The sequence below is a fragment of the Accipiter gentilis genome, chromosome 31 (genome assembly GCF_929443795.1).
Source record: "Accipiter gentilis chromosome 31, bAccGen1.1, whole genome shotgun sequence".
Classification (NCBI taxonomy): Eukaryota; Metazoa; Chordata; class Aves; order Accipitriformes; family Accipitridae; genus Astur; species Astur gentilis.
In genome coordinates, this window is record NC_064910.1 from 617,908 (window position 1) to 633,710 (window position 15,803).

The 15,803-nt window shown below is 37.9% G+C and overlaps 1 protein-coding gene across 5 annotated transcripts in view; it reads left to right on the top strand.

Annotated features, from left to right (window-relative positions):
- Positions 1 to 15,803, top strand: part of MYO16 (myosin XVI) — a 385,302-nt gene that overhangs the window by 365,666 nt on the left and 3,833 nt on the right. For all 5 annotated transcript variants that reach the window (XM_049834474.1, XM_049834472.1, XM_049834470.1 and 2 more), the window contains one exon: positions 3,874 to 3,965. In XM_049834474.1, the coding sequence (XP_049690431.1) occupies positions 3,874 to 3,965 (92 nt within the window). The remainder of the gene's footprint in view (positions 1 to 3,873; positions 3,966 to 15,803) is intronic.

Here is a 15,803-nt window from a genome sequence, read left to right on the forward strand (position 1 = left end):
GTCATACGGGCACGCACCTTGCACTGTGCTGTTCATCCAGCTCCATTGGCATGCCACTGTCCCACGAAGGAAGCCTCTCTGGTTATTCCTCTTCAGTTATAACTGAGGTCCACTCCTCGTATACGGAGATCCTTGTGAATGGACTCACCATGTAGTTCATGCAGATCGGCGTAAGAAGCTGTCTGTTTCACCAGAAGCCCTATGCATTATTCAGGTAAGGGGCTTAGACTTGTCCAACTTTGGCTGTCGAGAAGGTAACTCTTCTGCCTGTGCAGGCCACCCGGGGGCTACAGTCCTACAGTCTGCTGTCTAGTCTCTTGAAACTTGCCACCAGATTTAAGCACATCAGGCAACAAGTCGCAGAATGGGAGAGGTGTCACAGCAGGTAACCTGACAGAAAAGGGGCACGTCACCATGACACAGGCTACGTGCGGTTGAGCACAGAGCCTTACATCTTGTCCTTCCTGGTGGTGCCTCTTTCACACTATAGCAGCCAATGTGTCAAGTGGAGCTGATCAGTAGAGCCAGTCTGTGTGAATGCAGAATCACAGAGGAAGTTAGGTGGTTCGGGGAATGGTGTGTGGCCACAGTTGCAAAGACCCAGAGACTCTGTGGTATTGGTGGTGGTCTGCAAATACAGATTTTGGAGGCCAGGAGGTGCGGGGTCTCCAGTTCAGGGTAGCAGAGCCTATGAGACTGGAATTTCTCTGGAACCACAGAACCACTTCCAGATGTCCAGTGATCTAGATCTCAACATTTGAGATGCAAGCTGTTTATCTGCAGGATCCTAAAGGGAGTATCTGAGAACAGGGCAAAAATGGGAAATGGGGAGTACAGGAAGAAGATCGGGGATTGAGTGTGGGATCTTCTTTTGAAGCAATATAGAAAAGGCATTACAGGGAGTAAGTGGGTAAAGGATCAGGTTTGTAGTTTGAATGTACATATTGCTTGGGACGAGGCTGTATTCTTGATTACGTGAAAAAAATGGAATGCATTTCTTTCACTTCTCCAGTTAGAGATTATTGATTGAATCATATTCCTTGCTTTCATTTTCACGAGCACATGTAATTGCAGTAATAATGTTAGCAAGCATATTTTTGCCCCAAAATTGACAAATTAGACTTACTTTTGGTAACTTGAGAATAGTTGCAAGAAAGCCCAGCCCAGATGATGTAATTTCTGTTCCAGCCTGAACCCCTGATTAACTTATGTTCTTGTAATTCTGCCCCTGCCCCTGCTAAACTTATGCTTCCAACCTTGTGCTGAATTAAGCAAGGTCTTATTCAGCGCACAGTTGTGGTTTCCTAATATTTACTTAGGTGTACATAAAGGAAAACTCTCAGAATGTAATCAGCTACTCCATTTATCTTTCCAAACTCCACCAAGCCTCTGCTTGCCATGTCTATGATGACGTGCTGTTGCTTACTTATTTGATAAGACCTCTTATCAAAGTGCTTTTCATAGAAATAAACAGAAAATCATTGATAACCTTATTCTTAGCTCAAGGCTGTCATGGACGGTAGATGCTGAACTGTATAAATATAGTGCAAAAGCAGTATCTTTTTCAAAACATGCTGCTGGCCTAGGAAAGTATTTTCATTCATTTATGGTGGTCTAGAATCATGCAAATATTTTACATCATGTCTTTTATTTAAATTAAATGAATAACACATACTTAAACAAGGCATTCTGCATTAAAATGTGGATATTTTTTAATTTGTTTGAGATGTATCCAAAGTGAATCCATGTGAATAAATTATTAGTTAGGAAACTATTTGGAAAAAAAGGGATTTGTTTTGTGTTGACAAAAACTGTATTTTTGGAGGGAAATTTATTTCAAGCATTTCATTTGACCAAAAATACGTGATTTTGCTGAGGGAGAATTTTAAGTTGGAGGACAGGGAATTTAATATGGGTAAGAAAGGGATAGTGGTAACCTAATATATATTTTACAAGCCTAGTATACTGGAGACTTTGAACATCAGACCTTGCCCCCAGTACATACCTAATATAGGAGGGACCAGCTTCAGAAAGTGGTAACTCCACCTCAAAACAACACACAGTTCAAATCACTGAGAGAACAGGGTCAGACTCCCTCTCTGCACCAGGCAGAAAAGGACTGAAGTGCTAGATTCTCACAAGATTTGACCTGGCTCCTGAGCTGCAAGCAGGGGTTCTATCTTCTTCACTGCCTGTGTGTGTCGAGAGGAAGTCCAGATGATGTGAAGCTGTAGAAGAAGATCCATATTTATGAATACTTTACACAAGCTTTATTCAGAAGAACAAATAAAAATCCAGCTGTCCATAGTTACAAAGCTGTGGACATGCACCATTATAAGGAGGAAACTAAAAGCAGGGTAGGGAGGCCAAAAAGGAATAAGCATCATTGCTTCTCTTTAAAATTCTTGTTCTATTTCTCTTGCAAAGTCAGGTTATTTTATAGGATTATTCATGCAACTTACATTTTCATGAGTTAAATCATATATCAGTAACCATGTAAGAGTTAATGCTCATTTATGAAAACTAAAACATTAAAAAAACATTTTTAATACTGAAGTTAGCAGGTTGTAAGGCAAGCATGTTTCACAGTGTGTTTCTATGCCAGTTTCGTGATGGAACAAGAAACTGAACATGAACATGAAACAGAACTATGTCTAGTACAGTGCATAATACCATAAGTAGTTTATGATTCATTGCATTTGAACTTTGAATTGTTTCCATTATGATTCTGTGTATGTAATGTACAATATGCAAAGAGCAGGGCTCGCCTAATTTTTTCTTACCTACGAGTTGCATATCTACGTGCAGAATGACCTTACCTAGTTTCAGCCACACAAAAGGTCAATGCATAGTCTAATCAAATACTTCAGATTACATGTGTTCCATTTCTAGTTAGTAAATCTCAGGTGGTCTACTGAGAACAATTCAACTTGCATATCTCTTACCAGGATGAATCCTCTTGTGGTGGCTAGCTCTGTTCAGTTGACTAAAGAAAGAGTAGTGATATGCTGTTTATGGATGCCATAGTAGCATGAACATTTGGAAAAATATGCTATATGAAGCAATACCAAAATTGCTGGATACCAGACCTACCATGGTGTCTGTGATTCTGGTTTGTGAGGGGCTTAATAACACCTATCATGGACTCACTGTATTTCTGCTTCTGCCTTTGCTTTCCCTCATCCCACCTTTCAGATCCTCTGTAGTGCTATGTGAATGGTCTTTCCACTCTGGCAGAAGTGATGGGGAAGTGCCGGCAGTGAGCCTTGCTCTAGGATCACTGTGCACAGGTCTTTGTTCCTCCTGACTGCAGAGGGAGTCTACCTGGCTCTTTTACACTGGATGACTGGTTTTTACACAGCTAAATTTTGGGCAGCTAATTTCCACATGGAGAGTGCACAATAGGTACAAGAATTACAGAAAAACTCTGTACTGAGGAGATGAAGTTGTAAGTCCTGGACCTACTATCAACTTCCCTTGTAACCCAGAGACATTAATTTGAGAGCAGACCGCAGGCCTGTTTTCCATTCCCTTTGCATTGCTTCTGCGATGAAAAGGAGCCAGGGGAAGAGGAGCCAGGGATTTCTGCATTGCAGGAGGAATCCCTGGCCAGTGAATAGGTAATGTGTTATTTGTAGGCTTTCTTAGTACAATTGCTCCTTCTGTAAAACAGCATGCATACCTATGATGCTATTCATACTTGGCAAACAATAATTATTCCAGTTCCAGTAAGCATGGAAATAGTAAATATGCAGGCAAATGTGTGATATTTTCATTCTTTTTTAGTAAAACACGTCAAGGTCTTTTGAATCTCATGCTGAAATCAGGAGATGCATAAATGTCAGATTATAAATTAGTATTGTTCTGCTTTAGGTTTACCAGAGGAAAATGAATATTCAAGACTGTCGCCCAGCACTACGGCAGGCTCATCGATTCAAAGACATAAGGAGAGCCACACTAGTCAGGTAAATATTTCATTGACAGTCTACTAGAACCAGTAAAAGAGGAAAAATCATAGTAGCTGCATGTTGAAAGCTGTCTTGAGTCAAATTTGTGTGTTGGCATTGAAAAATGCAGACTTCTTTTACAGGTTTATATTGAGCTAAGGACAATAATGAACTTACTCTTAACTTTTTTTTGCTGGGAGGATAATCATCCTGAAAGGTTCTCATAGTAGAGTTCAAAGTTTATGAAACTTAACTGTTGCTGGTTGTGAGGATGCTATTTTCAGGCAGGAAAAATGCCTCTTCTCCCTGAGAGGACCGAGATGTTCTCTCTCTCAAGGTATTTATTCATACCAGAAAGAGTTGCATGATAATGAACCTCATAGGAATAAATGCATAATTATATCATCCTTTTGTATATAAAAGCAGTGAAGACTTTAAAAGCGGTCTTCACTGTTTTTATACAAATATCAATAAGTAAAAATTAAAATATCTATCAATTAAAACAGCAATACGTACTGAGGTAGTGTGAAGCTTACACTTTGGTTCTTTTAAAATTTCTGTTTAGTTAATGTAATTTAAAATAACAACACAGATTTAAGTTTGATGTGCATTAAGTGAACAAAAGGAATAAAATTTGTCGAAATATCTTTTCTTTAGCATTTTATATATGATGTGAAACACTTTACTTTCTAAGTAGCCAATTCAGGCATGAAGGCATTCAGGAAATTTTGTTTCACTTAAGTGGCATTAGTGTTTTCTCCTGTTGTCTTTATGTCTTCAGTCCACTTTTCAAAAAGGGCAGTCCCAAGTCATTTTTTTACTTGAGATGACTGTAAGAATTTTACAGTAAAGACAAACATTGTCAAAAGAGAAAATATGTTGGAGCTGAGAGGAATTTCCTCAACAGAAACCTCTCATTAAACAGTGGTACATTTTCCAAACTATTCTACCAGAAGGTAAGGGAATGCTTTAGCACCTTTAAAAGCTACTTGTTGTCTGCAAGGGACAGCTGACATTTCATTACAACAAAATACTGGCCACAATCAACATGAATGAATGTTTGGCCATTGACTCCAACAGGACTGGAGTTCAACCTTCAGCATCGTATTTGGTCTTAACGTAACTTTGAAAAACAATAGGTTTTAACTGAGTAAATATGTGAGCAAACTAGCACAAAAGTGTTCACTTGTTCGCTTTCTGCCCCACTGTCCAAAGCACAGGTATAACTACAGCGCCTATTCTGAGTTGAAAAATTGTGCTGAGACAGGACTTGGCACTACACTAACCTCTTCAGATGCAGAAGTGAGGCTGGCCAGAGCTGCCCTGGCACACATAGGCACATACCTGTCTTGCACACAATAAGCGAATCTTTGCCATCACTATACCTTTCAGACTCTCAAATGTATTTTGACCATATTGTGAAAAAATACTATCTCCAGATCAGTGTACTGGATGAGGGTACAGAACTAGGAAGATGAGTGGAGGCAATGTTTTCAGTTGTCTCTGTTACATTTTTTAACAATCAACCAAATACTTATGAGGCGTGGGACTGGCCTAAGAGCCCTCTCTAGTGAATGAAAAATCCAAGACACTGCTCCAGTAATAAACCTTACACAGTGAGACACTTTTGTCCTGGAGCACCTTACACCTCTGTTGCTAAAATGCTTGCATGGGGTCAAGCAGGATAATGTTTAAATTACTACACCAGTGCAGTACATGGAGAGTTAAATGAACTGGGTATAGGGGAGCCATTATCATCTTCTTATCTTTGCAAATGGAAACTGTATCCTTACATGAAATTAGTCTGCAACATTTAAATGCTTTATTTTAGAAGCAAGTCTTTAACCATTTACAAACTTGTATTTTGGGTTTTTCTAAAACTACTTGCCAAAAGCTGAACACAGTTTAAGTTCAGTACTTTGAAATGTCACTTTTCACTAAATAGACATTTTGCCAAAGTGGTTCACAAATCTTTATAATAGATTCCATGCCATGTACTCAGAATTACATGCAGTGACAATCCTTAAATGCAAGTTCAATAAGAACTGTGACAAGTTTAGAGAAGAAACCTGCAGTCCTATATTTTTGATACAATTGCCTCAATGAATAAACATCTTCCAAAATGGTGTTGCCAAAAGAAAAAGAAAAAAAATCTTCTTCCCACAAAAAGAAAAAAAAAAAAATCTAAAAAAAAAGTCTGTGCTCACAGGGCTGAGAATTCTTACTGTAAAAAGCATTCCTCACCATTTCCAAAGCATGGCATACATTTGAAAATGATTGGGTTTAATTACAGTTGACATTTCTTAGCATGCTGCTGGTGACTCTAACAGCATACAAGCCTATTGTAAAAGTGTTTGCCAGGTTTCACTGCAGTAACCTTATCACTTTAAAGTAATTCTTGCACAGACATATGAAATAAGACAGATTGGTTCACAGATCTGTGAAGGTACTGATTGACTAATTGCTTTAGAGAGAGAAACATAGACTGGGTCCTTGGATTTCTTGGCAGACACTCTGTCATTTCAGCTAAGGGAAACTGGTTCATTAGCTTTCAGGGACTTCTAATATTTATGAGTTGTTTTAATACCTCCCTGCTAGTTCCTTACTGAAGTGACAGAAGTTAATTTCATTTTTGTCACAGGACCTCAAGGCTCATATACATCCAACTAAAGTTTAGGCATTGTGGCTTACGGTACCATCATGTTGTCACATCAGGTGATAATTACCTGCGTCATTGCCTGATACTTCCTGCACAGTGCAAACCTACACACTTGAGAGACCAAATTCTTCAGCTCAGTATCTGTCAACATGCATCATAAAGATCAATCTTTTAACAAACACTTTTGGAAGCAATTACCAAGTATAAAATAGCATGCAGATGTGAACTCAGCAACTTAACTGACCATCTCTAAAGTCAAGTCTGCTGAAAACAAAAAAAGAAGTTCACTCTTGGCCATAAATGCTACTTTTCTAGGGCAATGGCTACTTAAAGGTCAATTTTTATCAGAATGAAAAGGACAAAAATTGAAAAAAAATTGTTAAAAACCTAACAAACTATTTCTCATTTGAAAGTTACGGAATAAAATTCTACTTTCTTCTGCTAGAAAAAGGGGAAGAGTATTAAAATTAAAGTTTGATTTTTGTCTTATCAGAAATGAAAGAACTTATATCAAAATTAAGTCTTGAATGATAAAAGAACAACAAAGTATGTGTTTTTTAAACTAATACCTTTTCCTTCGTATTGTTCTGTGGCTGTACAGTTGTAGATTTCCAAGTGATTATATCCGTAGGTTGTAAGTACCACATAAAAACATAAAGAACCCTAACATCTGATATAACACTGTAGCATCATCTTCATCCTCAATCTGGGGGTCAGACCAGTTACCAAGAAGTTTCATGTGCTTTAGTTTGTTGGGATAGTAGGTCTTTAAGAACTATTTGTTAGCAAAGAGCCACATATACTCTTTCTCACCAACCCAGCACACCAGCTTCCGTGTATTTTGTGCTTTCCTTGTAAACCAAAACATTCTAGTCAAGGGAATCTTCAAAATGTAAACTAGAAATCTACAGTAAAATGACAGTGCAAGAAACAATATCCTAATCTACCTTTACAAGAAAAGCTACTTTGCTCTTAGCAACTAAGCCCACATGTATCAGCTGCAAGGACTGCATCTAACTCGGCTTCTGCAGAAAACCTCTTGTTAGTTGTGCTGCGCCTCTTGCTCTCTGAACAGCAGAAAACTAGGAAACATCCTTTTCCAAACTTGATTTAAAATTACTGATTTAAAATTATTTAAATGCTTATTGTTTCAAATTGTGTCAGTGATTTGTTTAAACGGTTTGGGATTTCCAAATGTGCCTAGATCTGTAGTCTTGAATTCTTGTCCCATAATTTCCTTCCAGAGGCAAAGAAACCAGCAAAATGAAAGAGATGTTTCTTCTGGTTGTTTGTGCCATAATCTTGCTTAGATAGAAAATTTTGTAATGACTAAGAGTCATTTCTACTTAGTCACTCTCCAGGAAGTGATTCCAAAGCATACTGGAGACTCCACAAATGTTGAAATTGCTTAGCAGGGTCTAAAAGCCAAAACCTCCTCTAAAATAAAAAAGCTTTATAAAGTATTACCTCTTTGCACTTTTTCTTTTACACAAAGCATTTCTCAGTTCCTTAGCCAGTCCAATGGGCTCTTTTCTCCAGACTGTATTTATTGATTCCTCTGTTCTCAATAGCTCCTATGACTGTGTATGTTTAAAAGATAGAGCATAAAGACTGTTGAAATATGCAAGTTCTTTGAAATGCCAGCAACAGCAGCAAGATGAAATAGAGTTAACAAAAGTAAGACTGTATCTTTGGCACCTCACACAAAAGCTAAGCAATCCTGTCGTCTTCTTTTTCACAGATCCAGGACTGTATTTTTTTTATTTTTGGTAAAAATATTTTAAAGTTGTTATTAACATTCACTATGAAGTGGGATGTGGTGTGAGAAAGATGCAGTGGAATGAAGAAAAGCAGGCCAGCTAAAAGACTCCTTGTTTCTTATGTGGGCAGCAAGAAGCAACATGGTCTGTCTCTAACAGGATGAGATGGACAACCTGGAGATAATGAACAGATGGGAAGTGAGGGGCAGATTAAAGACTAGAGTGATAATAAGCGTGTGTGTGGGGCGGGAGTGGGGAGTAAAACAGGCACCAGATAAAGGATGATTCAGAGAAGGTTGGAGGAAGAATAAAATGACTGAGAGAGAAGGTAAATAATAAAGGGGGGGGGGGGGGGGGGTAGAAAGACGAAAGAGGGAAAAGCCAGAGAGAAGAAGAAAAACCAGAGAAGTGAGAAAAACAACTGAAAGGAAGATAAGAAAAACAGGAGGGAAAAGAACCAAGGACAGAGCACAGGGCGGTGGAGTGAAAAGAGAGAGGGACTAAGGAGTAAAAAAGTAGAAAGTCTATGTGATGTTCCAGATATGATATTCATCTTCATACACATATCAATGTGATCTTTTATGTTGCATAATATAAAAGCAATTGTAATAATCCGCCTACATTTATAGGTGTGTTAGTTCGCAACCATACTTTGAAGATTCAGCCATCCAAGAAGAAATGTATAAAATCTCCTGTTGAAAGTTGCAAAGCTTCTTTGTGCAGTTTAGCTTTCTAATGGCTGAATGTTGGCTTATTTGTAATCGGATGATGTCACATACATTCAGCATTCTATGGAAATACTCCCAGAACAAGACACAAATAAGCAAGCAGTTTGCCATCCTAGTAGGTTAACTAATAGCAGACATACAGTACATCCTGGCGTAAGATTTTGGTTACCCACTTCTGTTTTATCTGTCATGTGCTCAAAGAAGTAAGATAGAAAATTATGTTTATTTTTTCACATACTGTTATACTAAAGAATCTGCAGATTGCAGTAATATAGGAGCCAACATTTGACAATGAAAAATTGAAAATGTCTTTTCATATTCGTGAAGAATGTATTTATTGTTTCATTATAGCTTAAGCCATAGCTCTTATTTCATGAAATCTCATTGCTTTCAGCAGTCTCTTCTCTAGAAAGAGCTGCATATTCATTATAGTTTCAAGGGCCTTCTTTGTTCCTACTTGATTTAATATTTGTTGCCAATCACTTCTTTTGTTGACTGTTCAAAAGTTTAAAAAAATGAATAGTCAAGAATGCAGTGTGTTGCTACCCCCCACCCATTGTTACAGTTCTAAACACTGGGCTCTAACATTCATTATTAATGTCTGTCATGTTTGCCTATTAGGTGGAAGTAATCTTTGATCATCTTTGAAGCAAAACGTGGCAATCAAACAAGTATGGTGTAATAAAAAAATCACGCTTTTGTAAACACATAACATCCAAGAAGGGACATAAAATGTTACGTATTTATCATTGATCTGAACTGGTATATCCCCCTGAATTGTGTTTTGTTTATGGTTTTGACAGTAATGTGAAAGAATTCTTTTTGTAATGTCACATTCAGACAAAAATCAGGTCTTAAAACACAGTGCAGCTTTATTTTTAGAAGAAGTACAGTCAAAAACGTGTGACATAGATAAATGATATGAGGTAACACATTGTATGAATTCATCAGTAGGTGCAATATCTTGTGTTTCTGTATCAAAGGCTTTTGGAGGGCTGATGCCCCTTTCCTCAGTAAGTATGTCCTAGATCTGTCTGCTGCGACCTCCAAAAGAGAAAGCGCAGATTCTCCTCTTTGAAAGAGTAGATGCCACAGTCAGCGCCCTACACATTTGAGGCCCCTTTTCTGTCTCCACTGCTTCATCCTCTTTGCATTTTCCCCTGGTAGAAGGCTGTGATTGTTGAGGAGTAGGGAACAAAACCTCCTGAGCGTTCCTGTGCCCTCCCTGAGCCCAGGTGTTTGGCTAAAGCGTGTAGTTACTCCCCTTGGGCTGCCACTGTGGCAGCGGGTCACCTTACAAGGCTGCTTCAAATCTGAGTTCAATGGGAGTGTGGTCCGCTACCCCGCTGACAGCCCCTGCAGAGAGTTACTTCACTTCTGACTTGGTCGTAAGTGCCTGGAGTGAGAGAGAACAAATAGGTCCCTCTGCCCTCATTCTTTTGTTGTCACACGCTGCCGCATACATGTAGATCAGCAGAGATTTAGACTGCGAACAGACCATAAATTAAGTGCTGTTTGCCTCTAGTGTTGTTTGACCATAAGTGTGGTGGTTTTTATACGAGAAAGGATGATACACAATATTAGCAAATCCGAGTTGATGATTGGTTTTGTAGTTGCTTCAAAAGCATTGTGGCAAACTTAGTCTCCTAACGGATCAAGTACAATATCTCCATTAATACCACAAAGCAGCAGTGATCAATTAAGTAGCAACATGATTCAATTTTTCAGCTACTTTTTGTTAGATGATGTACAAAGTGGTATCAGCATTGTTCGGTCAGCTGTTCTGAAGACCTCTATGATAAATGATTTCTTTTCAGAACTCATCTTGAGAAAGGCACAGTTGCTGTCCTGAACATAATCTTGTTCTCAAGTGTCAGGGGTGAATTAAGACGGTGCTCTGAAGGTTTTAAAGAGCATTGGGTAATCAGTTTATCTGGAAAGATAAATACTACCTTAGAGAAGAATATAGTATATTTCAATATTTGTTGATGTTTTAGTCACTCTGGGAAGGTATCATTTTGTAGTTGATATCGGAAATCTAGAGTTGAAAGAAACTCAGCCAAAACAAATAATAATAAATAAATGAATAATTGAAACCCACAAGACCCAAGTAAATGAGTAAAATATACCCCTATTTTGAATGTGTAGGCTTGTCCAACTGTATTCCCAGCTCAGGTATTCACAGTGCCTGACACGTGTACTGTCATATATTATTGAACATTGCCTACCTTGCTCTAATACCTTCTGCCAGATTACACATTACAGCTATAATCAGGATTTGTGTAATGATTTTATTTTGCAAAGATAAGATACAATATCTTTGATTGCTGAAATACCTCCAAGCTGTATGGAAGGTGATTAACCTAATTAATTGAGAATATTATTGTCCCAGGCACGTTACTACTTCACTGAGGGAAAGGTACAAAGGTATGGAAGACCAAGCCCTGCTGTTGCAACTAAAATGTATTCCTGCAAAAAATAAAAAAATCACCCACCCCCCCAAAAAAACCCAACAAACAAACCACCCCAAACTAGAAAACGCCAAGAGTATGAGAGAAAATCAGAAAACTTACACGAGAAATAGAATTGTGTGGTCAGATGAAGAATATAAAATCTTCTGTCTGAGGCACACCAGAGGTGTGTGTAGCCCAGGAGTCTCTTGCTGACAAAAACAAGAAGGTGCAGGTGCCTCAGGAGAGCAGAGATGTGCGGGGTGCCTCTCGCCTCTCTTTCCAGTGGTCTGTGAGGAAAGGCCTTCTGCAGGCAGAGTTCATTTTGTAGCTAGTAATCCTTAGTGGACTTTTCTTCATGAATTTTTCTGGAAAACCCTTTCAGAAAGCCAAACCAAGGCAAACAGTGGAATTAAGTTTTGTAGGATGAAGCGTGAGAGTTTTCCAAATGCCACGTGATAGCAGAGGACTAGACTGGGCGATCAAAGATGCCTGTGCCTGCATGGTCTCTGACACCAGAATATCCTGCTTCCAGCATTGCCCAACGACCAATGTTTGGAAGAAGATTATATCTGTCCCCCAAAAAAATGCAGATAGCTGAAAAATGCTTGCCAGAAGGGAAAGCGTTTCTTCCTGACTCTTGTGGTGATCTGATTTTGTTCAGAAATGTAGTCCCTTTTTTGTTTTATTTTAAATACAAAGTTACTTTTAAGATTACCCCCAATTTTTAAGTATCAGCAAAGTTATAACTTCCTTTGTTATGTCATCTATATAACACCTGTTCTAAAGGTAGTTTATTCTTCTGATGTAATAAGAAATTTTAACTGAGATAAAAAATATTTTTTTTGTTTAGAACAAAGCAAATGCAATACACATATCTCAGTTATGGATCTCATGTTTAACTCTATTGAAGCTGGCATACCTCTTCCAGAGCAATTCCAGATTTGCAGCAGACAGAGCACCTGCCGTCTTTGCCATTTTCTCCTTTGCAATGAACCCATTTGCCATCCATTTGGAGAGTTTTATTTTTGGAGATGGTAAGGTTGCTCCAACACAAAAATCATCAGCAGTTTAAAGAAACACTTAACTAAAATCACTTTATTGTTGCGTATCACGTATCAAGTTACTACGTCCGGTGGGTCTGCTTTCGCAAAAAAATGCATGTCCCAGCATTCACAAGACAATCACATGAATCAGCTTGGATCCCAGTGGTACATTTGTATTTGAAGATTTTTAATTGGAATTTAGAAGCATGTAATCTCATTTCTCATAGCTGCTCTCTACTCCCTGCTGGGGTCTTACGTGGCCAGTGCAGGTTTCCCAGTCAAACACAAATTTACATATTGATTTGATTTATGTTGAATGCTTGCCTAGGCTTCTTAACACACCCTTGGTTTACTGTGTGCTTTCCCCCTGTATCTTTAAATGAGGATTGTATTGGTAAGTAACATGTAGGCTGACAGATTTTTTTTCCTTGGTTCAAGAATTGGTAGAAAAGCAATCTTTTCCTGATTTATGCTTTTTCGTAACATAGAATAAAACCAAACATCCCTGTTTGAACCTGAAGGGTCAGGATTTTTTGAGAGGTTGCAGTGTGCCTGTCCTGTAGTTGGAAAGAAAGATAAGACATGCATGTTTGGCAGCAGTCAGTGTAGGGGCTTATCAGATGCAAAAAGAAAACGGAGAAAGATGAAGCCATTAAAATGAGTTAGAAACATTTTCGTGAGAGACATGCATGCGTGTCACAGGTTGAATCAAAATGTGTTGGTCTTGCTAATAATCACATACAGTAAGAATTATTTCCAAAATTACTGGATGAAATTGTGTCTTTAATTTTGAAGTGAGATGTGAGAACATCCTGATCACTTCTGTCTTTAAAACTGATGATCTGCAGGAGACCCACTGGGGTTTGTGAACTGCTTTTGAGGGCTGTAATAGAGATACCTGTGAGTCACCTATTGGTGGAAATTCGTTCTGCTTACATTTTTAGACAGCCTGCAAACTGGAAAAAGTTAAGAACGTGGGTTTTGTCAAGGCAGTTCCATTTCTAAGATAATTATGATAATTTATCAACATTTTACATTTATTGCATAATTGACTTTAAATCCTGATCAAATAGGTGTTCTAGACTGAGTCTTCCCATGGATTCCATGATGGGACCTCAACTTTACTAATGGACGAGAAACATAATAATGCTGTAATAATTGTGAGCGTCTACTAAACAGTTACTTTAAAGTACCAACATTGACAAATCTATTAAAGAAAATAATTGGCAATGTTTCTCTGAAGGAAAAATATGGACTAGCTACCTCATGCAAATGTCTCAGGAGCACAGGTTTATACACTATACATGTCCTGAAATTGTGTTATGATTTAAAAATCTGTTTTCTGTAGTGCTTCTATGTCTGTATTCAGGAATTTTACTAAAACTTACAGAAGCAACTAAAACCAGAACTGTAATAAAAAATGAAGAGCTACGTTTTGTGCAGAGAAAATTATTTGTATGTTTAAAACATCCAATCGCAAATCACCAAAAAAATGACTGGAGTACGATACATATTTTTGAAAAAGTAAACTTTACATTTGGTCAGGGAGAGAGCAAAATAAGATGAAATACTCAAAAGAGTCTACTAATGCAAATTAATAAATCTGTGTTTGGCAGACAGTTTAGAGTCCTTTAGCCATAGCTTGATGATGAAAACTGTGTAGCATTTGACACACAAATAGACAATATAAGCTCTTTCTTGCTTCTGAATGTTACAAAATATCCTCTGTAAAGTTAGAGCAGTTGATCTTTTAATGCAGAATGTATTTCCTGAGATTCTAGAGACAAACTTCTAAAAACTCTAAACTTAATTTTAAATGGACCTGTTAATCTTTTTATCTGGCATACCTTTTGTCACAAAATGAATTAAAAATGTGAAACCTTCAACTTTCCATATTTAAAAACTCACTGAATTTTTTAACTAGCCTAAGAAATAAGACTACAGTTAAAATTATTTATTGACTTATAGCAACTCATCTTGATTCTAAGACAAAGTCGAAATCCAGTAAGTCTGCTTCAGGCTATAAAGTGAAATGCAGGCAGAATTTAGAAGCCTAAATCCAGAAAGCAATTCAGGGGCTCATTCTCCAATGACTCTGCAATACTTAAATGTGTATAACTCAGTAGGCAAATAGTACTCTAAGATCTTCATGGTTGCCAACATACAACCCAATATGCTCTAACCACGGGATAATGGTGGAAGTTCTTCCATGCATGTCCTTCTGGAGCCAAGCCATTGATGCTCTGTCACCAACCAAAATCCCTTGTGCAAGGAGGAGAGAACTTGCTTCTGTGGTCTGATAGTTTGGGCTGTGAGGTGGGAGGAACAAATCTTGGGATCTCTTCCCTGGGCTGCTCATTACAAATTTATTTTGTTCTTCTTGCCGTATTTTGCAGTGGAAAATACGGATCTTGTTTAACTGCCTCAATCCATTGCAGTTTCCCATGAATGGCTCTGGTTGACTCCACATGCTCTTCTCTTATGTGTCACTGTCTTTGAGACTTCAGCTTTTCTTGTTTGTCCAGGACTCTGGATATCAAACACAGGGATGGTGTTTCCACCAGGTGGCAGGGCTGTTAAATGCTAGGTATTCAACTGCTATATGGTTTTGTGGGTCTAGCCCAAATGCTAAGTTGCCCATGTCTGATTGAGCATTGATTTTGGGTAGGAAAATGCTTGTCTGCAGCTGGTACCATCTCTACCCCTTAATGGTTGAAGTTGTTTGTTCAGTGTTCATTGAAAAGATCAGTAGTCTTAAAGTAATTACTTCCTACACACCTCATACACCCTTCACAAAATACCTCTTCAGGATATAGAATAATAATGAAGAAACATAGCTTGCTGTTTTACATTGTGCTTCATGTAAAATTATTCAGCAAATCTTTTCTATAATGAATATGTATAATAAATCTTTAGCTTGTCACAGGTCTAATCATGAATGGAAAAGAGAAGAGATATCATGTTATTCAAATAGCTGTAATTAAATTAATTGATTCATTTAAAGCTCTGCCATTTCTTGTGCATTTTGCCCATTTCATTTCCACTGCATTTCCATCGCATGTCCTTCATTCAGGTTGAAATACCAACTTTTTCCAGCTTACTTATCAGATCAATCTCACAATGAATAAAGATTTGAGATACTTTTCCATCCTCATTTTAAAAAATACAATAAAATATGTATACTTATTTGTGGACTGGACCAACATTTGTCCA